The 22,138-nt window shown below is 40.1% G+C and overlaps 1 protein-coding gene and 1 long non-coding RNA gene across 4 annotated transcripts in view; one reads left to right on the top strand and one right to left on the bottom strand.

The window, feature by feature from the left end:
• The window catches only part of bcl2l11 (BCL2 like 11), a 32,620-nt gene extending 24,595 nt beyond the window's left edge, over positions 1–8,025 (bottom strand). For both annotated transcript variants that reach the window (XM_015008582.2, XM_015008583.2), the window contains exons 1-2: positions 7,892–8,025; positions 5,235–5,671 (exon numbers count right to left, since the gene is read on the bottom strand). In XM_015008582.2, the coding sequence (XP_014864068.1) occupies positions 5,235–5,671; positions 7,892–7,905 (451 nt within the window). In that variant the 5' untranslated portion in view covers positions 7,906–8,025. The remainder of the gene's footprint in view (positions 1–5,234; positions 5,672–7,891) is intronic.
• Positions 1–10,110, top strand: part of LOC106907758 (uncharacterized) — a 172,582-nt gene extending 162,472 nt beyond the window's left edge. The window contains exons 5-6 of one of the 2 annotated variants that reach the window (XR_015765465.1): positions 3,548–3,613; positions 5,216–10,110. This is a non-coding gene — a long non-coding RNA (uncharacterized LOC106907758). The remainder of the gene's footprint in view (positions 1–3,547; positions 3,614–5,215) is intronic. The other variant, XR_015765466.1, reaches the window with a different exon arrangement.
• Positions 10,111–22,138: the final 12,028 nt, after the last annotated feature.

The raw sequence follows: 22,138 nt of genomic DNA, 5'->3' as shown, positions 1-22,138 counted from the left end.
TTATAAATTAGTTGTAGATTTGATCAGCATTGCAACAAATTATCCAGAGGGAGGATTAATTCAAAATGTGATTAAGCTGCATGAAAAATGTTTTACCCAATTCGAAAAGAACCCAAGAGATGTTTGCACCTTTAGCTGATTTTTAAACGAAGAACTAGATCATTAAATTAGTGTCAAAAGCGGTGAATCGGACACCAGGTTCAGCATCAGTCGCCAGCCGTGGCTGGGAAAGCTTCACATTGACTTGACATGTAAACAAGTAGAAGAAACAGTCTCTTAAGGGAAAAAACTTATTTTAAAGAGCACACTGTGTGTTGGCGCTAATGGCACCCCCATGTTCATGTTGTCCAGGGCAGAGAACCAATACGAGCAATGTTTGGCGTGATCATAAAAATATGCCTATTTGAAAGAATACAAAAATACTCAACAACTTTGCCCTTTTGTTCCAAAGGGAACCAAATGTCCAAAAAAATGTTTACAACTTTGTTGTGAATTAAATCTGTTATAGAAGAAGTCCAAATTCAAAAGAGTTACCCAGACTGAATATGAAAACTGATTACACATTAGTCCAATTAAGCATGTGGGTTTATTTTATACTGATTTATCAGCTCAAATCAAAACTGATCACCCAATCTATGTAGGTATTTGTTTGTTTGGTTCTTCTATTACGAAGGTGTTCATGTCAAGTAAAAAAACAAAAACAAAACAAAAATGTTCCACCCAGCTTCACTTTGAGTCTCTAGACAGCCAACTATTGTGTTTTCTTCCTGCTGCTGCATGAGGAAGTGCAGAGAAACTGAACTCTGACAAGAAGAAGATAAACTGATCCTTCTTACGGTACTTTTTGGCATCCGATACGCAAACAAGGAAACATTCTTCATATCTGAAGCCTTTATTGCGCGCTGGCGACAACACATGACATGCTGCAGCACTGTGCGTGTGTTTTTATCTGTTGAACATTGTCATGGACAAAGCCGACTGCCTGAGATGCATACAGTTTCCGTCTGGGTCACACAAAAGAGATGCAGGGCTATTTTGACTGCTTAGCATGCGCAATTAATGAGTGACCTGTGCACAGATGCGAGCTGGTTTCTTCCGATTACTATCTGTCTGGCTGGAAAAGAAAAAACAAAATAAAAGAGACACAAGGATATCAGTTAAGCTAATCACTTGTATTATATTTTCTCTTTTCTCTTCTCTTTTAGAGAGTACAACACCCTGACGCTTCTTACGGTTTTCTGTTAGCATCTGGAGATAGCACAACTGTATCTCTAGAATAAACACAGAGATATGCATAGACATAATTCAATCTCAGTTGATTCGTTGTGAACTTAAATGTAACCATTCATGCCTAATGCACAGTAAAATGTTTGTTTGTGCAGCATTTGTGAAATCCGAGAGGATCCCTCTATATTCTTAGGGCTTTTCCTTCACGGCTTGTTTCCAAATATTTGCTGTTTTTTTGCCCTATTTTTGCCTCAAGTTTTGTTACCAAGATACCAGTCAACACAGACTGCAACTTTAGCCAGCAGCACAGCACTTAAAAGGTCTTCTATTGTAGATGATGCCGATATAAACAAGTCCACTGGAGCACTATTTTCGATCTTTATTGCTGGAGGTGACAGCCTTGCGTGCTTCGCTCTGTTTTTCAATCGAACCAAACAACAAACACAAAAACAGAATCAGAAGGACCATGAGAACTGCTGAAACTCCGTGAAACACTTCACTGGCTGCTGTAAGACAATAATAACAAAAAAAAAGCAACTTTTTCCACGTCATGCCTCTTTTGGTGTTTAAAAACGATACAACCTGAAAAATCCATCAGTTTTTGATGTCGTGTCCTGTCATCCTGACACTGAGGCGATCTAAATACAGCCAGTACTTACTTTAACACCTTTAAGGTGTGAGCTACACATGTTTTCCACACGGAGTCTCAACACAAAATATGTAGCTCAGAAGAGCATCATGCAAAAACAGCTTCACGATATGTTGTAAATTTGTATGTAACACGCATATCACAAAAGAACATATTTGACCACAGTAAGTGTTAGCTAATTATCTAAGGATTCTTATGCATATTTGGTGACCTTTTGCCACCTAGAAATCTTTTAGAAGGTAAAGTGTTTGGTGAGCTTGTCAGAAATACACTAACTTTGTTAAATTACTTGTTTATTTATCATAAGTCATGTGGATATTGCAAAATTCATCTCCGTTATTGTACATTGCGCGCTATAGGCCACGCCCCATTGATTCCACCATCCCAGCCGCACGTCTTGGAAGTCTACATCCCTGAGATCTCGACACATTCACTTGTACGATGAGAACGACAAAGCAATTTAAACGAGAGGAAGAACTTTGTCAATCCTCCGCTGACAAGCTGACAGCTATTTTTTTTTAGGGCATTAGAATAAAGCAAGAAAGAAAATAAATTTGGCTCTCCGCTCGCATGGGAGCACAGTAAGATTTCAACTGAGACAAGAAAAGCAGTCGCCTTTTTTTGCTGACTCAGCATTGCCTCCTTCTTCAGCTTTTCTTCTTAATTCTCCGGAGTTTCAAACTGAAACCTTTGTTTCACTAGTGAACACACTCTGCAAAATTCACAGATCCGTCATCTTCTGCTTGCTTTGCATCAGTCTCTAACCACATGTGTTACATGATAAAAACCTACATTACTCAAATATGTGCAGCCACTAAGACAGGCTTGCTGAATCCTGAATGTGTTGGCATGTAAATCTACGGCAATGCTTCCGCTTAATATCATTTGGGACAGAGAAGAAAAAAAATAAATAAATAAAAATCACTGAGATCCAGATTGCTACCCACCACAGCTGACTGTGTGGCATAGGTGCTTATTTACACAAAGAGAGGGAAGTGACATGTGACCACAAATGGTGATACAATAACAGCTCTGTCCTACGATACCTGCTGCTAACAATGCTTGTCAGATTATTTAGCCTCTGGGAATGGTTACACCATGAAGTAATCCCAGGGAAACCAGACATCACACGGCCCTTACACTGCACCTGACCTTGTAACCGGCAGGTTAAAGTCAGCAGGATGTCCTGTCAGACTAATTTATACATCAGACGTCTCGCGTTCCCACTGAAAGAATTAGGTGAACAAAGAAACAAAAGGTTTGAGTACTGGACTCAAATGACAAACACTTCCTAAAAAGTGTCAGCTGATACACCCTTTCCTCCGATCTTCCAAGCAGCTCGTCTGTGTCTTCGGAGACTCTGTTGTCTTCTTTCCCCATTTAACCAAAACGTTTGTGCAGGTCATCTTTAGGTGTGCGCTTTTCATCCGGTGTTAAAGAGGAAGTGTGCTCCTTTTGTTACACCAAAATGTCTTACGGTGCATCTTGAGCAAACCGCAGTTTAAATGGAGCGCTGGACTCCAGAGAACAATGCGGTAAAACCTGCTATGCCACGTCGGATTTACTTATTGATTTTAAAAAGAAACGATCTATGTAGTAGTAGTAATAATAATAATAATAATAATAATAATAACAATAATCATCATCATATCCTACTCTTTTTTTTTTTAGCGATGGAAGTCGCACGAGAAAACTGCTGAATCATCAGTTGCACTGGGAGGACACAAGGCAAAATGGGTTGGTCTGTTTCTCTTTTTGTTATAATGACTGATGAGTTACCTTAGGGTGAGTAATATTAACAGAACAGCCCCCGCCTCCCTCCCCCTTTTTCCTCTTTTCCTTTCACATTGAGTTGGGAATTTCTGTGTAAAAGCGGCATGGGCAACATGAGGGAATCAGGGGAGGATACATGTTTCTGCCTGAGTTTGTCAGAGGTTCCTCAGTGAGCCAACAGGCTGACCTGAGCCAAGTATTAGTCAATAAACCAGAATGTGTAAAAGCGTGAGTGTTACTCACTCATCTGACAGAGTTGCAAACGCATTAGTGGAAAATCCAGTCATCCCTCACGAGGAAAACTCCAACAGACAAAACAGGCAAAAAAAAAAAAAAAAAGAAAAACGTTTCTTGAGAGTTGTTCATGTATTTACTATCAATATCAATATCAGCCCCTCCAAAACTCTGATGAAGAAGCGCTTGAGGAGCGGGCGTCAGGCTTCTGTCTGGTTTCGCATGTTGCTGCACACCCACACAAAAACTGCAGTCAGTGAAAACATCTGAAGCAGCCTGTATTGCGCAGTCAGGTCTCTGGCTTTCACGTGCAAAGCAGATTGTTTTCTTTCCCCCCTAAGCAACACTTGTCATCTTTAGCCCAAATAATCACAATTTAAGGAAAGGAAAGTTCTGAGAATTTCACAGGTTATTTGAGTTAATTGTTTATTTTAGTGGCAACTTACACTATGCAGAGACATTTTGGAGGACATCAAATATTAGCCAACGGATTATTTAAATTTTAATAATAGTACATTTTTCTTCTCATGTGTAGTGTCCAGCAGAGAAATTTAAAGCTAATTTTCATAAGGGTTGTTAGGAATGTATGAACCAAGTTCCTGTAGACAAGCAACAATTTAAGCTCGTTTCAAGCTTTAGCCAGATTAGCGGCAGCGCTAATGCTAAAGTCAAACTTACTCACGAGCTGAGATTCTTAACATGGATGCATGATATATCGGCACTAACATCGGTATTGGCCTGATACATAAAGCTGAGGCAGGGAGAGGAGGCTGGTCATGTGGTATTTGTTTGGTCATGTGACTGTGATAGTGAGGAAGCAGGACTGTGGGGAGTTTAACTGAAGCAGAGATGCAGTGGGGAAGTCAGTGGTGTGGTTGTTCTTTTCAAGATGTTGGAAGAATGGTGGATATATATATGTATTGGTAAATATTGATTATCGGCCGTAACAGTAACAACTTTTACACATCGGTGCATTATTCATTCTTATGCCTCACAGAAGGTGTATCTGCCGACTTGTTAATATCAATTAACAAGTCAGATGTTGTTTCACTAATATCTGATGCTTTAAAGTCTGACCATTTATTTTTATTTTATTATTGTTCTGTTTTAACACAGTAGGACAAAACCAGGTGAACAGAGTGATCACAATAAGAGGTCTGGGCTCAGTTGGCTCGTTCTTCTTCTTCGTTGCTATTTCAGCCTTCCCTGTACACCCACCCCATCTACAAACTAGCATGCTTAATCATAATATAAAATATAATGTTTAAAACTGAATGATCTTCTAAATTTCCCGCCCCTACCTCTTTTTTTTTTCTTCTTTTTTTTTTACAGTGCACTGAAGTTTGCTCACCGTGCAGCCCGAGTCCACCGTGCTCCACAGCCATTCGCTGCAGGGCGTGGTTCATCACCTGGCCGGTGGGGCTGGGGGTCTGCGTGGCTTTGTCAGCCGTCACTGGGTGCGGAGAGAGCGGGGAGCTCGGCAGCGAGTCGCAGTCAAAGGAGAAGTATCCGCTGGACGAGCGGCGGGGAGGGCGAAATATCGACCTGCTTCGAAAGACGTCTAAACTGGCCGGGCTCACGGAGCACGGCGGCGAGTCCGAATCCGGCTCCCCTCTTCCTCCTCCTCCCCCTCCTCCTCCTCCCCCGGCTGTGGAGGCGCCCGCCTGCGGCGCGCAGCTCCGCTCTGTGTGCTTCGAGGAACGTGGTGTTCGCGCTGACGATGCTGGGTCTCCGCCGGTCCCCTCTGCTGGCGTTACTTCGGTCGAGCCATCGAGCAGATTTGGCGGTCTGTTGGATGAACAGAGCGTCACCGTGAGCGTGGGCTTTCATCCCCTCTGCCCGGCTACAACAGCCCCTCTGCGCGTCTGTGCTGCGTGGTTTTGGGAGCCGCAGCTGCGCATGCAGCGCAACTTGCTGTGTCACGACTGGACTTTGTTCTGCAATTCTTTATTTTTAGAAATGCGGAATCGCAGCGTGTTTTTTTTTTTTTTTTTTTACACTATTCGTTTAATAGCGCGCTGACCTTTCTAGTGTTTCTACATCAGGGAAGTCGGTGCTCCACCTGTGGGGCCTGTCCGGATTATTTTCATCGACGTCCACAGCACCTGATTCCTACAGCATATTTTTTCCCAGCACAAGCGGTAAAACCCAGTTTCCTGTTCCAAAACTGACGTCCAGCGAGTATCTATTGTTTGTCAGAAATTGCTGATTATGGCAAGTCTTTGTTTATTTTTTTATTTTTTGCTGGGTAGGAAAAAAAAAAAACCCAAATCCGACATATAGGAAGCGGCTGGGGTGACTTTAACTGCGTCACAGGCAGTCAACCTGAAACGAACCCGCCTCAAGAGACAAATCTGGAAGCTTTTAATGGGATCCTATTGCAGTATCTCCAGAATATGCTAAATTAAATGAAATCTCAGAAGTGTAGCTTCAGTACAACAGTAATCTCACTCATTTGTAATTTTGGATTTCGAGCTTTAACGATCCGCCTCTGTTCCAGGTTGGCATTAAAAAAAAAATCAAGAAATTGTGTTTAGGTGGTGTTGTCTTTAGCGCAAACTCTTTCTGTTTGTATGCGCAGACGCAAGTTTAATAACCATTTCCTCTTACGCACTACGGCTACTGCACTTGACCTGGACGCGCCGCTCGCTCTCCTGGTGGATACATTACAGTAACTTTTTTGTTGTTTTGTTTTGTTTTACGAATCCCACGAGGATCTGTGCGTGAATCCAAACACGAGGAGAAACTGGAAAGCGAAGCAGCAACTCGATCGCACGGGCAGCGGCTGCCAACGCACACACACACGCGCGCGCACACGCATACACACACACACACACACACACACACACACACACACACACACACTGAGAGAGAGAGGGGGGGGAGACAGAGGAAAAACAGGCAGAGGAAAGGGAAGGAAAGCAAGCGACCGTGTGATGAAATGTCGAAGGAAATCCGTCCAAAGTGCACTTTACCGCCGTCACCGTACACTTCTGTAGTGGAGTTGTTTGCGTGTTTTTATGTAAGCTGTGGGGCGGAAAGAAAATGCGACATTTCAGGTTGCGCCATAAGCATGCAGTTTGCGACATTAAGAGAAACATATATATATGTACGCCGCTCAAGCGGTGCGCTCATACGGAAGTCGCAAGCTTCTGATTCTGCTTCAGTGCGTGTGCGCCTCCCACCGGTTGTTAACAACCGCTAATTACCCGCTATGGCCAGATCTAATTACACACAAAAAGACAAGTGCATTTTAATGTTTTTTAAGTTGTTTTTTTAATCCTTGGTTACTTCTTGTACTGCCTAAACCCGGTGACCTCGGCTCTGCTCTGCAATCCTAAGGTATAAAGAGATGCTTAGACATAAATAATCAGTGTGTCTATTATTCCAGAAGGGGAAAATAAGCAATTGTTGCGCAAAAGTGCTTTCCGTCGCACCGCAAACGCAACTTTTATTTTTAAAAAAGGAAGGAAAGAAAGAAATGCCACTCTCTCTCTCTCTTTAGCAAATAAAGAACAGTTTCCACAAAAACCGATAAACATTTGGAACAATAAACGAAAATCCTTTACCCCCGGAGTAACCCGACCTGCGCCTGAAGGGTCAATAAAGAAGTGGAGCTGGAGCGTGTCGTTCTTAAACACGGGAGCTTAAAAAAGCACAGTAATTACCCAATCATTTTCTTCAAGTATCATTCCAACTATTTCAGCAACTAACGTGAAATAAGCCGATTATGTGATTATGGACGCGTTACTCAAAGTACTTGGCCAACTACAAGTTTAATAAAGCACTCATTAAACCATAAATGCACATATTATTACTGCTATTATAATTATGACGATGCTGCATTAAATAAAGGAATGGCAAACAGACAAACAACAGATAAGTGTCCGCGGTTGCAGCGCAGTCACCGAAAAGCCGGCGTGAAGCGGCGGATCATATTATTCCAATTAAACAGCGGCGTGACGAACAATGCGCGCGCTCACTGTTCGCTCGCGCTGCCAAACTTACCTTAAAGAGTGCATGTCAGTCACAAGACTGACATGCGTTGACACATTGGCCCTAACTTCAAAAACAGTGGGAAAGCAAGTTTGTGGGACTTCTAATGTTGGTCCACTCGTCCAAAGTGGTGACAATAAATCCCGAAAAAGAAATAAAAAAAGTGGAGGGGAAAGACGTCAACAAGCGAGTATATTCCAGAGTCAGTCGGGAAAAGTGGTTGAAAAGTGGCTGAATAGTCCGTGTGGAAACTCCACCGTGTGAGGTAAACAAACTCCAGCCTGCCCTTTGTTGCTGAGATGTTTCCTTCGCTGTCCGCCCAAAGCTCCGAGTCCTCAGTATATAAATTGAGATCACTCCGCCCAATTTTGTGACGCAGTTTTCAGGGTTTAAATGGGGCTGATAGGCGGTTCGCCGTCGCCCTCTGGCGTTTCAAATGAAACACCTGTGAGTGGAAGAGAGTGGAGGGAAATAAAAAAAAAATGCCACAGGACGTGCACAAAAACGCATCGCAGAACACCCAGCTGAACAATTTAAACATGAGTAAGAGAAGATGATCTTGTGGCTGGTTTTAAAACAGTCAGTAAGAGTCATGTCAGTGGACGGCATATTAATTAAGAATAAAATCTGGTTAGATTCACTTCTGTGATGGAACATAGCACCGTATTAAACAAACCCTTCACATTTTGTCACATTTCAACCACAAACTTTAATGAAGATCGCTTAATAGACCAACGTAGAATTTTTTTTTTGTGAAGTGGTTCATGTTTTTACATCTTTTTGTACAAATAAAAATCAGAAATGCTTAACGTGCATTTCTGTTGAAGTCAGTTCTTTGTAGATTCACCTTTTTCCTGCAGCTACAGCTGGGAATATCTCCACCAACTCTGCACATCTAGAGAGTAAGACACATTTTTGGACCATCGTTCTTTTCAAAAATAACTCCAGCTCAGTCACATTGGATGAAAGGTGACTTTGATAATCCGCCCAAAAGCTAACGCCACGCTTTAGAATGACTCTACAAATATTCATAGCAAAAATACCAACCTCAAAGTGATCTGATAGCGTACTTACCCAAATGTCAAATGTGTAATGTCTTCAACACATTCGCTGCTACATATTGACATTGGCAAGTAAGCGATTTGAGTAAGACTGAAAATGTAAAAACCACTCCTGAAATGAAAGTAGACACATTTCAATATGTTTCCACTTATGAATCACATAAAGAGTGCTGATGAAACAATAGTGGAATTTATGAAGAAATACAGACCTACTCGATTAAGATAATATGCACAGGGGCTTTTATTGTGCCTTTGCATCCTGGGTTTATGTCCACCCATTGACTGAATGTAATGGAGGTTAGCTGAAGTGGCCAACATGGGGCAACCGTCTTCCATTGGCTCCAGCTAATGGCCAAATGGTTATGGAACGGTTAGGTTGCATGTTTTTTCTCATGCACACAATATTTCAGTTAATTCTATTTCACATGATCAAAAAAGAGGTTTTGGTCTTGCAGTAAATCAACACGGCACACATTTGTTTCTCGTTTTATCTAATTTGGCATCCAGTATAGGCAAACAAATGGGTGTTTGGCAGCGTAACATAAGTATTATGAATCAAAGTAAGTCGTTCACAGGTGCTCAGGTGTAGAAAATAGATGACATTAACTCAAAGCCGCACCATGGCATCACGCATGTTGCTTTAAGCAAGTGAACGCTGTGAATTGCAAAAGCGACATGCAAAAACATGAGTTGCAAAAGCAAATCACAGCGCTCACTGATTCAGCGATGCTGATGCAGAAATTCGTCTCGCTGAAAGCAACAAGAAGATCCCGTCCACAGAACTCCGACAGCTGGAAGGCGTAAGGACAAAGAGAGGAGTCGGATCAATACAGACGGACGAGAGTGAGGCCATCAATAACATTTACATGTGATCAATACCAGTCAGTGTCTCAGAGTGTGGGAACATGTTTCTGATAGTACTTCCTGTTTCTGTCTTCACTGTTTAATTCCTGAGCAACATTAGTTTTAGTGATACAGGAGGCAGTTGAGGTGATAAAAAAAGTGTTAGATGCTTATTAGAGTTTTAATTGATGGAGACAAAATAATATTTTTAATATTTCTCCCAATATTCTGGACTGGATTCTCCTCTCGTGTACTTTGCTTCCTGTGTTTTGGTTCCTCTGTGTTATTCATGTCAGTAACTTTGATTAAAAGTGTCTCACTTATTAAGATCTCTGCGCATGTTTTTTTTTTCTTTCCCACCTCCTTAAAACATGACAAAAATATAAACACCTAGACACGGTGGAGCATTTGTTTGCACCGTTGTCATGCAAACACAAGCCTTTTGAATTAATTTCTCTTTATTACACAAGGATTTCATTATGGTGCAGCAGCACTCTGGAAATGAGCAGAGACTGCTGATTTGAGAGTCATTCCAACAAAGGCTTTTCATGCATTTGAGACATTTTCCACCACAGACAAACAGCTACTTTGTTCTTTAAGAACAAAACTGTTTCAAAAATGATCGCGTCTTGTCAGCCACTCGGACACATTTCCATGAAAATCAGTCACTCCCTAAATCGCAAACGTGCCAATATGTTCTAAAAATGACCAGATGTACTCGGCAAGGGTAACCGACCAACAACAAAATATTTGGTTCTTGTTCAACCAAAATGTTTGCGTGTTAAGTTAGCATTGTAGCTCGGCCTCCACTCTCTCCACTTGTGTAGAAAGTACAAGATATAAGAAAGCTTAAAAAAAGTACAAGAACATATAGCCATCCATCCATTATCATACTACACGCTTATATGCGCGTGTGAAAGTCTTTTCTGGTATGGCTGATGATACAGAGCGTTAAAATGTTCCGTCTTTTACAATGTTGACATCTGTGGCAGTCTTGCTTCCTAACAGCCAAATAACAATTGGAGCCACTGGACGATCGATACCCTGCAGAGTTTTATGGCATCATTTAGCTGCCCCTGGAGGAATTTAAGGGTAATTACAGACTACTCACTACAGTAGACACCATTATACACAGTGGATCATAAACAGCTGTAAATTGCACTGTCGTGCCAAGCTAAGGATTTCATGCTACTGAACAAACAAACTGATGACTGAGGGTTCAGCTGTGTTGAGCTAGCTTAAATAAATCAGATAAATATCTCCCCAGTCTGACCATAAAAAATAATAATAATAATAATTTTTTAAAGTTTTTATGCACACTGTGGCGTTTCAGCCACCTAAATATTAAATTTCTTTCTAGATATATCTTAACAGCCACACCCGCAGTTGAGGGTAATAAACACATTAAAGCTTTTTTACCACCAGAGCTTCAAATGTGGTGTGTCAGCAGTGGCTTTAGTCCAGCTTTTGACCCGACTGTAAAGCTGAGAGAAACGTCAGCGAGTGTTGAACACTGAGCTTAGTCAAAAGATAAGAAAGGAAAAGTCATTAGATTAAAAAACATATAGAAAAGGTGAGTGGTATGTCTTTAAAAATCACAAAAAGTGCCTGACAGAGCTTACCCAGCCCCTCTGCATGAGTTTGGTCTTGTTAAGATAACGATCTAAATTGCTTATCTCTGCAGTCAAACATGCCGCATCTGTTTGACTGCAACATGTTTGACTGCAAAGATATGTGGCTATTAAGCTTGTAACACAAAAACAATTGAAAGATTTAGCCTCACCTGGATTTTTCTTGTTTATTTTCATCCAGCTACATATGCAGTATTGAAGATGTGAACTGGAAAGTAAAATAAAACATATCAACTTGTAGATAAGATTTTTTTTATCTACTTGTATTTCAAATTTAGACAGAAAAAAAAAACAGAAATAGACAATAGATGGAAGACAGGTTATTATCAATTTGCAAAAAATGTATGCTGCGGCTTCTGTGTTTACTGTAAGCTGATGCTTTTCTTTAGGTAGGCCTTCCTAGTGCCAGGTTGAAACCCACGTCGCTGCCAGAACTACCCAAATCCTCTGCAACTCAAGAGTCAGCAGCAATAATTCTTAAAAATCAATCGTCCATTTAATTGCCCATTGATGTGGCCTCATGCTGGACTATATATTTGGTTATAAGATCACAGGGACTACTTGCAAACATGTGCATTTGTGTGTTTTGCTCTTTTATGCCATGACTAGGTCCAAAACGTTAAAGAATTCCAACTGGTCAGGACTTTTTGTAAATGTGAAAACCAGTTGTTTCGCTTTAATTATATAAGCAGGTTGTGGTCCAGTTTAAGGTAAAAGTTTGCTTTAAGTGGTGAATGGGTAACGCCTAAGGAATGCATGATGTCAAAAGACAGTCCCATGGGGACACAAAGAGAAATGTGTGTGCGTGCGTGCGTGCGTGCGTGCGTGCGTGCGTGCGTGTGTGTATGTGTGTGTGCGTGTGTGTGTGTATGTGAGCTCCTAGACCTCGAAGATATCGACTGCTAGCCATTGGGTACTAATGGGAAGCACCATGCAGTTCTTTTGCGCTGAAGCATGACTCCCTCACCCCCAGTAAGACAATACTGACCACCTGGTCTGCACCAATACTGTGTCTATGTGGGTGTGTGCGTGTGTGTGTGAATGTGTCCACAATGTAGGCTGGCTGTAACGCGAGAGGTCAGGACACAATAGAGCTAAGACTCTGAGGACGTAACACCACGCTGAGAAAGGTCACAGCTAAGTGGCAAAATGCTCCACACCCACAGTAATGTTGGGACAGTGTCTGTGTTCTCCATGCTACTGCTAGTCTCACCATCCCCACTTTAAATCAATTATCAGTTTCAATTGAGAATGCTACGGCAGCGCACTCCTTATTGGAATTTGATTGGCTTACTTGAGTTTTATGCCGCAATCACACTGTGCAGCTAATGACCGGTCGTTTATTGTTCTAACGGTAGCTCATCCGCAAACAGCGCCTTGCACAATTCATTAACCCTCGAACATTTTGTCTTGTTAAATGAACAAACTTTGGTTACTTTTATTTGGGGGATTTTATGTTGTCGACAAACACAAAGCAGTGCTTAACCGGGAAGCGGAAGCCAACTTTTGTATTCAAATAAAATCTGCAAAGCATGGCGTCTTGGGTATGTCTCTGCCACTTTTCTTTTTTGCTAGTTAAGTCATTTAACTAGCAATAAAACATTTCTAATTAAACACTGCTGGAATTTATTTTGGTGTATCTCCAAAAAAAAAAAAAAAAAAAAATCTAATGGATTTTGGTGTAAGCAGGAATGATGTGTTTAGGGTGATGAGCTCTTTTTGACTACAGATAAAACTTATCATCGTTACCCTTTATTTTGGAGATGTTAGACAGATTCTCCCGCCTGAGTTGCAGAATAATAATCCAGAGTTACCATGGAGACATTAGCTGCTTTTTCATTCCTCGCCATGTTCATCAGCTTTGGTGGATGGCCATGTCTTAGTAGGCTGGCATTGAGACATAATCTTTCAATTTTCCCAGTATGAATATCTCAGAGCTTCTTTTGATGTACAAAATGTTTTCTTCCTCTAAACTTTTCCACTGTTTTATCCCCGACGTGTCTGCCTGGTTCCCAGGTCTTCAATAGGCTGTTGTGATAAAATACATATAAAGTCTGCACTGCATTTTGAGTATGAGTGTAAATGGATTTAAAGACACAGTGTACCTTTCAAAATTATTTGTTAAACATTTTGAAAATGATCATTTCATTCCGCTCCACAATTATGCACTGCTTTGTGTCGGTCGATTACATAAAATCCTGCTAAATAGATTGAAGTTAGTGGCTGAAACACAACAAAATGTAAAGAGATTCAAGGCTAATATGTTAGGAGAGAGCTAAAGTTTACATTTGGCTCAGGATTCACTTTTTTATTTTGAGAAAAGGGAGGCAGTGCTTTTGTAGGAATGTGGCATTTAAGGGCTTTATCAATTTAGATCTTGTCAAGGCAAATGTACATTGTTGAAATGAAACGGTAAGAAGCTTAAACTGCTAGCTTGAAGCGCAGTAGCGGAGCCAATGATTTCAGTGACAGTTTGATCTGTTGCTACAGGACAAACTGTTCAGCTCCACTGAAAAACAAACAAACCAAAAAAAAAGAAAAAGAAAAAAGAAATCTGCACTGCTTTGTCCAGACTTTCACAACTGCACAGACACAGTGGATCTAATGGTTATTGCCTGTCGTAACTCACTTTAAAACGGTAGGATAATAATTGAAGCTTTTTGCCCTTTCTTCATTTTTTCTTATCTTATGATGATGACCTGTTGTTATGGACTCTCCTCCTACTCACTTCCAGTTGGAACCACTTGTCCGACTGAAAGGCAGGGAGACAGCAGAGCGTCCTCGTGTTTGTGCGTGTGTGTCATTTGCTTGTTGATCGTCTTCAGCAGTCTGGTACTACAGTTGTTCTCACTTTACGGTGATCAAACGGCAGCAACAGGCATGGAGCTGTGCATGAGCACGCACACACACACGCACACATACACACACACTCGTCCTGCGTCGTGCTGCTTGCAGGTTTTGTCGAGGCGCTGCCGTGTCAGGTTTGAATCCATTCAGCACGCTGTTTATCCTTCAGGATCTCGCACACAAAACAAACGTCAAAGACTGACATGGACCACCAGAAATGCTGCTCCATGTTTTCTTGGTAAATGCAGAGCTGTGTGTGTGGGGGTGTGTGTGTGTGTGTGTCATGCCTGCAACAGATGAAATAACTGTTATTTGGAGTAAGAAAGAGCAAAAATTAAAAAATAAAACAAAGAGCAAGATAAAAAAAATAATACATTTTAAATATTTCTAATATTTATGTGTAACTTTTCAAAGTTTTACACAGATTTACTAAATATTTATTTCACTATATTGCTTTCACTTTGTGCTTCTTCTCAAAATAAGACAAAGCATTACAAGAGTAAAAGACGTGATTTCAGTCTTACAAATTTCTGACAGAGGGATGTGAATGCTATCATTTAGACATTTTTCATATTAACATGAAATTATTATAAATAACTGGCCCTAGAATTGGCTCCTATGTGGCAAGATGACGATGTGAATCTGGGTTTGGATGTGAGCAGCAGTAGGAAACACCAAACATTAACTTTGGACTTAACAAATCCTCACGTCAGTCAACTACAGCAGTAACTCGTAGATTGGGTATCCTACAAAACAACCCATTTACACATTTCATCATTTTAAATGTATTGTATTTTATTTGGATTATCTGTGACAGACCAATATCAAGTTAGGAAATGAAAGTAGAATCAGATTTATTTGTTGTTGTTTTGTTTTTGTTTTCTAATCAGTTCATTTGACACTACATTTTACTTTCCTATTTACTTTTTATAAATATCTCATATTTTATCCTTACACATAAGCACCGTCGTGGAAGACAGCAAAAACCTGTTTCCTGCCCTTTTCCACGGCCTCTTCCCGGAACCTATAAACGGCGTCTGGATTCTCTGGGGGAAGAATTTGTCCAAACACTCTGGAGAGGAAACAGACCAGACAGGTGAATCATTCCATCACATCACTGCTTCTTCACCTACAGACAGATTGCACACAAAGTGCAATCTTGAGGGCTACTGCCGAGTTTCACTGAACAGTAGCCCTTATTTGCTCTGAGTAACAATTATTCTCCAGAACCTAGAACAAAAGGCAACATGCTAACTATTAAAATACTCAATGAGTATTTAAAACTCCTGGCGTCCAAGTGGTCATTGACACAGTGTGGGAATTAAAGAATAAAGTGGAAAAAGAGCGCTATACAAGTAAAAGTGGTTCCAGTAATGAAGACTTCTTCATTACACAATCTACTGTATATATCCATCATCATCTGCCCAGCTGAGGTCGGGTAAACGGGCCCTGGAAGGAAACTCAGAGATCACTCTGCCCAGCAACACTGAACCAGATCAAACATTATGCTCCCAAAACCAAACCAATTTAGTTTTCATCTCATCTGACCAGAGCACCTCCTTCGTGTCAATGAAATGTTTTCTCCGTCCCCTCAACAGCTTGTGGCAAACTAAAAAAAAACAAAAAAACGTGGACTTCCTTTCAGCACGGTCTTATTGCGAGGCTGGATCTGTAGAGTACACGACTACGTTTGTTTTCGCAACACCTTTCTCCCGACGACAGATTCTCCCCTCTGAGTTTCCATCAGCTGCAGCAAAAACAGAAAAAAAAAAAAAAAAAAAAAAGGATTATTTAACAGCCTTTTTAAAGATTGCAAGTCTAAAAATATGGAAACAGGATTTGCTTAGCTCACTTTTGCTGAGTTCTTGTTATTAGGCGCCCACTGAAGCTTCACTGAGCCAGTTCTGCTGCAGGTGTGAAACGTCTCAGGGGGGAAATCGTGACAGCTTTATATTGAGGTTTGATTTTTTTTTCTTTTGCTATTTATGTGTAACAACTGAATAGATCTATTGTTTCAGATTTTGCCGTCCCAATAAATACCTGAAACCGAAACTCAACCATACGCACCAGCCTCTTTGTAAATTCTGGAAGACCTAATCTCCCTCAAAAACCAGGATGCTACCAGTTTCACCTTATTGTTTAAAATGTGTAGATAATTACAAAAAAAAAAAAAAGAAAAAAAAAACATTCTGGGAAACAACATGGAAAATCTCTTAGTGACAACCAGAGAGGGTCTAGATCTGTATCGCAGGTAATTGGGTCAAATGAGATAACAGTGCAAAAGTGTACGTGTGCAAGTGTGTTTTTTCCACTCTTTGATTTGACCTCAGTTGGCAGTTAAGACCAACACAAGCACACTCTAGAGACCATCTATTAAAGCACCTATGTCTATATTTCCATTTCCTCTCTTCACACTGAGCAGTTGAGGTAACTCACTAACCACGAGCTATTCTTTTCCAATAAACAAATCAACTTTCTGCTCTCAAAACACAGCTCAGTTTGCACGGCCTTTTCCTCACAACTGTCAGTTTGAACATTTGCATGCGCACTGTTAGCGATGGCAACATTTCAATAACGGCGACTCTTGGTGCGCCCGGCAACTCAAATTAATTTTCTAGGCTTTTTAGCAAAGAATGACCGATGCGTTCCTGTTGAATCTTTCATCTGGAGAGGCTCACATAAGGCAGGCTTCTCAAAGGTTTATGCACCTATTAAAACACCAGGTACTTGTGATGTAGACGGCGAGACAGTCATGAGTAATTTCAAAACTTTTTCACATACGTATGGTATTTATTTTGGAGAATTACAAATAAAAAAATAAACTAATAAATCTGTTAAATGTGTAACTGAAGTCAGAGGTATTCAGTCAGGCTAACTGAACTGTATTTCAAGTCTATTAATGGTGATTGGTGTGAACGCAACAATACTGGATTATGAAACAATGTTCTGGAATTATAAGCTTACATGAGTGTAGACGTATGAAAAAGTACCATTTTATTTATTTATTTTTACATTTCACCCTCCTTACAGTTTTGTTTCTACAATTGAGCTGTACAGGATAAATGTGACAGTATTTATGGAATAATTTTTTAAGTGATCAAATTTTTTTTTTTTCCTTGCATTGCATTTACACAACCTGGCACTTAAACAGGGCCGTGTGTTTAATCTGAGACCCACTGAGCGAACACAAGCTCGTCTCCACGGCAATGGAAAAATTATGACTGCTCAACACACGTGATATAAAATTATATCAATTCATCTGCTCATACCGAATATATATATTTCTTTTTTTTCACACATGCCTTATTTCACTAAATGAATAAAATGATGTTTTACGCTTTTAACAGTTTTTGGCTTCAGTGTTTACCAGATACTGCTGAGTCAGTATCTGGTAAAACATTTTTTTGTGGACCTGTTGTCTGACCATAAAGGAACAGGTCTAAAAAGTAAGATTACACTTTGCAAATACAGCCAGAAACAAAGACCTTCAACTCTGGAGACATTCTATTGTTTCCCAATTTGGTCGTAAAGACCCATCGCTACGTTTGAAAAGAAAAGGGCAAAAGCTCTTAAACTATGTGGAAATGTTGAACCGACATCTTAAACCATCAACCAGGAAGTTGCTCAGCTGAAGAATCGATTCTAGCAAATGCAAACTAAGTGGATGAAAACTTCTTAATGTAATCGTATGAAAATAATTCAGACAAATCTGCTCATTTGTGTACAACATGGTAGCAGATTCAACTACAATTTAAAGTGCATTTTAGGAAATTCATGAAGATAGAAAAAGACTGTTCCTGTTTACTTTTATTTTACTGTCCCTTTAGCTTAAAGTTTAAAGTAGTAATAACAATACTTTAATATTTAGGACTTAAATGGTCTTTCTAAAAAAAAAGTTGATTATTACTTATTAGCCAGAAACATTCACAGATTATGGGGTGTTAAAGCTGCAGTATGTACCTTTTATGTTTAAAAAATGTTTTTATTTTTTACATGTTTGTTAAAACGGTCACTGTGTTGCATAGTATGACATATAATCTGTAAAAATAAATAAATAAATAAATCAAGATCCTCAACCTCCTCCCTGAGCAACTATTTCTGTTTGACGAACTGTAAATATCACCTTTTATACATTTTTAAAATAATAATTAATGGGATTTAGGAGGATTACTGGATGGTAAGTTAAGTGTCAGATGAAAACACAATTGCCAACCAAAGGCAAACAAAAGATGATTATCACGTGGTAATTCAGGATAAAGAAAAACAGTGGAGACCAAGCCTACAGCGGTGCAGAGTTAAAGGGCCAGACGTCATTGATTTGATGAGAACGTTTAGTTGCCAGAGTTTTGAGACGTGACTTTGACTTGAGGAAGAAAGACTCCACACCTGACTTGGAGTTGCAAAAGACAACTTGTGAACATTTCTGATTTTGTGATACCAAATCTTGATGACACAAATTGTCAAACCTCCAACCAGAATTATCCGAGAAGCTTGTTGATAGCTCCTGTAACCAGTGGATTGTTGGTTCAAATCCCGCACTCTGTCTCAGTCATTTCCCCTTGTGTCTTTGGAAAAGAAATTTCACCTTGGTGCTCGTCAGAGGGCCAGGTGGCGCCTGCTGAATGAACGGCAGCCTCACTGCTTTCAGCCTGCCGCAGGGCAGACATGGCTACGATGTAGCTCACCACCATCAGTGCATGGACGTGTGTCCATACACTCAAAGCGCCTGCTGCGTGAGGCCCTTTTGGAGTTGAAAGTACAGGCCACACTGCTCACTAAGACCAACTCCACGCACACGGCTTCAGACGCACAAGCTCATGACATTTTCATGTCAAGCACATTGGCAATGTGAAACCGAATCTCTCTCTTTCTGCAGTCATACTCGTCTGGAGCATGTAAATGTGAAACCCACCACACACTCCCATCAAGAACCCAAAATGTGATATTTCAGAGGCAGGATGCAGATATTTAGATGAAAGAGGCAGAAAAAGCGTAACGTACAGTCGGTGTTTCCCCTACGTAAGGTGTGGTGACATTTTAATGTTGTCAAAAGGTATTTTTAAAAACAAAAAAATACATCACAGTTCTTCTTTAATCAGAAGGCACATTTTATTTATTTATTTTTTGGTGGTGTTGCATGACTAATGCCCTTAGATATGCTTGCGACACTCATAGTCATAATAGATTGAAATGCATAAACACTGTATTAATAGAATAAAAGACTTTATTTGAACACAATTGTTCAAATAAAGTGTTTTTTTTAATTGGCTTTTGTAAGAGAACCAGAACTCATTTCAATTCCTTCAATTGCGAAATTGTGGAAGACACACATTTGACTTCTTGCACCCAAAAGTTTAATTTATATTAAACAGAACATCCAATATGTCATTCAATTCCAATTGCAACTACTTATCTACCACTTACGTGTTGATTTTCTGTTATCCTTTGATGAAACCTTCAACTGAGGTCAGTCCTCGCTCTAGTCTGCAGTTTGCTCCAACTTTCCGAACACCACAATCAAACAACTTCAACTCATCCCAAGTGATTTGTTTCTGACAAGTACGTGAACAATTTTGACGGTAAATTCAATTTGCAATGGGGCTTGAGTGATGAAATGTGCAACTAATACACAATAGACATATTAGACTTTTGAGAAACAGTGAGACTGACTGGTTTACCACATCAAAGTTATCTAAAGTAGCTGAAATCTGCAGCGTACAGCAATTAAACTGTTACAACCTTTAACAGGGCCACACCTCCACCATTGTGACCTGACCATTTGACTTTCACTTAGCAAACATTCATTGGTTTAATTAAACGAAACAGTTTTCACAAACACAATTTGAGAGAGCAACAATTAAAGCCAATGGAAAAGTCTGTTTGAAAAGCTGCTCAAACTGGTGAACATCAGCGTTCATGCCTCATTTTGCTTGCAAATCAACACAAGAGGTGAAGGCGAACCGAGGGTTCGGTTCAGGCCGAAGACGCAGGCTTTAAAATTTCTCAACTGCTCGACGGTTTTTCAAAAAAAAAAAAAAAAAAAGACAAACTCTATTCTGGAGTCAGAAATTTTACGTTTGAGTCTCAGAAGACAGCAAAGCATAAAGCGATAGTCATCTTTTCTTTTCTGTTTTTTTTTTTTTTTGTATACACACATGTAAACAGCATGTTCCATTATAATATATCTGTGTGTGAAGTTTCCACAGAGAGGAGTGGGCTGACTCAAAATGAGAGCTAAGGGCTTCCTCTACAAGCTGGTGAGAAACAAGATGAGTGGAAAACTGGTTTTACACATAAACGCAAACACACACACACACACACACACAAACACAGCATTTTACAAAACTCTGCAGACAGATACTGACGAAAAAAACCAACAAAATACTCTATAAATAAAACATGCAGTTTGAGGGTGCAAAGTTGCTCCAATTATACAGTGCACACTATGTGGCAGACAATATGCATATGAATACGGTAATAAATGGTATACAGACAAACACATACCTCTGTTTAAAAGAGCATCTATAACAGGAAACAGCCAAATTAAACCAGTTTGTGTCGACCAAGAATAAATGTACCTTGGTGTAAATAACATGATGACTCCAACAAGTAGATTTTCTTAAAGGATGAAAGTATTGAACGACATGTTTCTCTTTAGAATGATGGGTTTGTTTGTTTTTTGGCAACAGTGGCCTTCATCGAACAGGAAATTGACAGGAAACAAACTGGAGAGAGAGAGAGAGAGAGAGAAAAAAAAAAAAAAAACATGCAGCAAATGACCTGAGAGCTGGAATCAAACCAGGACGAAAACTGTAGCTTCTGCACATGGTGCTACAGCAGCTAAACCACCCAATGGCCTCTAGTGATACATAAACCAATCCTCTTCACTATTACAGTTATCAACATAAATTCAGGCCAGATTCAATTAAAGCCTGTTAAATTCTAGTCATTTCTAGTCAACTCAAAAAAAAGTCACGCTTAAACTTATATCAGTACAATTAGATTCAAAAAGCTCAATGACCTTTGTAAGCTTCCCAAAAATACAAACGTGTGTAAACTCCTTAAGTATCTAAAATTAGATGGCTTGCTATATTCCTAGCTCAAATATTAAATATATATTACTGTTTTCTTTGGGGGGGCGGGGGGGGCGTGCGTGGGGAGGGGGGATATTTGGTCAACAACTGTGAAAATCCAATGATTTTATTCAGTTTACGTAAACTTGTGCTTTCAACCGCATGCAAGGAATACTTTCTGACACGTCTTCATTTTGCATGCATGGATCTGATGAGATGTTTTGGCTTCTTGCACAGATAAAAACGTAGCCAGTGACAACAAATCAAGCTCACATGATTGTTTTCAGAGGATGTCAGGGCACATTTCGTTTGCCCAGAATTTATTTAGAGAGGTGTGAACGTACAATCAATCTCCGATGCGGACCAAGAAAGTAATTAAAAAAGTTTTTGGTCAGCCTAAAATCAATTGAAAGGTTTTGGTTCAGCTGAAGTGAATTCTGGTGTGGTCCGAGTGCGCATGTGGATGCAAGCGGACCAGAGACCGCACCAAAATCAGGAAGGACTATAGCGCAGGGCACTCTGGGTAAATACAACCAAAACAAACGTGAGAGTCTAACAGTAGAGGAAGAAATGGTTTGTGTATTTTAACCAAAGACAAAAGAGAAATCCCACAACCCCTAGAAATCTGACGCTACTCCATTTTTGTGATGCGCTCTTGTCTTCTTTTTAAGATTTTGGGTCGTTTCCTTCAGGAGATTTTGCTGCAGCGCCACCACAGGCGGGGAGGAGCGAGAGATGACAGGTTTTCAAAGGGTTTGGTTCATTTGACATTTTGGGCTCCAGTCAAACCGAGCCTACTGGACT

This window comes from Poecilia mexicana, unplaced genomic scaffold, assembly GCF_051168715.1.
Source record: "Poecilia mexicana isolate PSO_F unplaced genomic scaffold, ASM5116871v1 scaffold_15, whole genome shotgun sequence".
Classification (NCBI taxonomy): domain Eukaryota; kingdom Metazoa; phylum Chordata; class Actinopteri; order Cyprinodontiformes; family Poeciliidae; genus Poecilia; species Poecilia mexicana.
The sequence above is the reverse complement of the archived record's forward strand: the minus strand, read 5'-3'. Positions and strand labels throughout refer to the sequence as shown.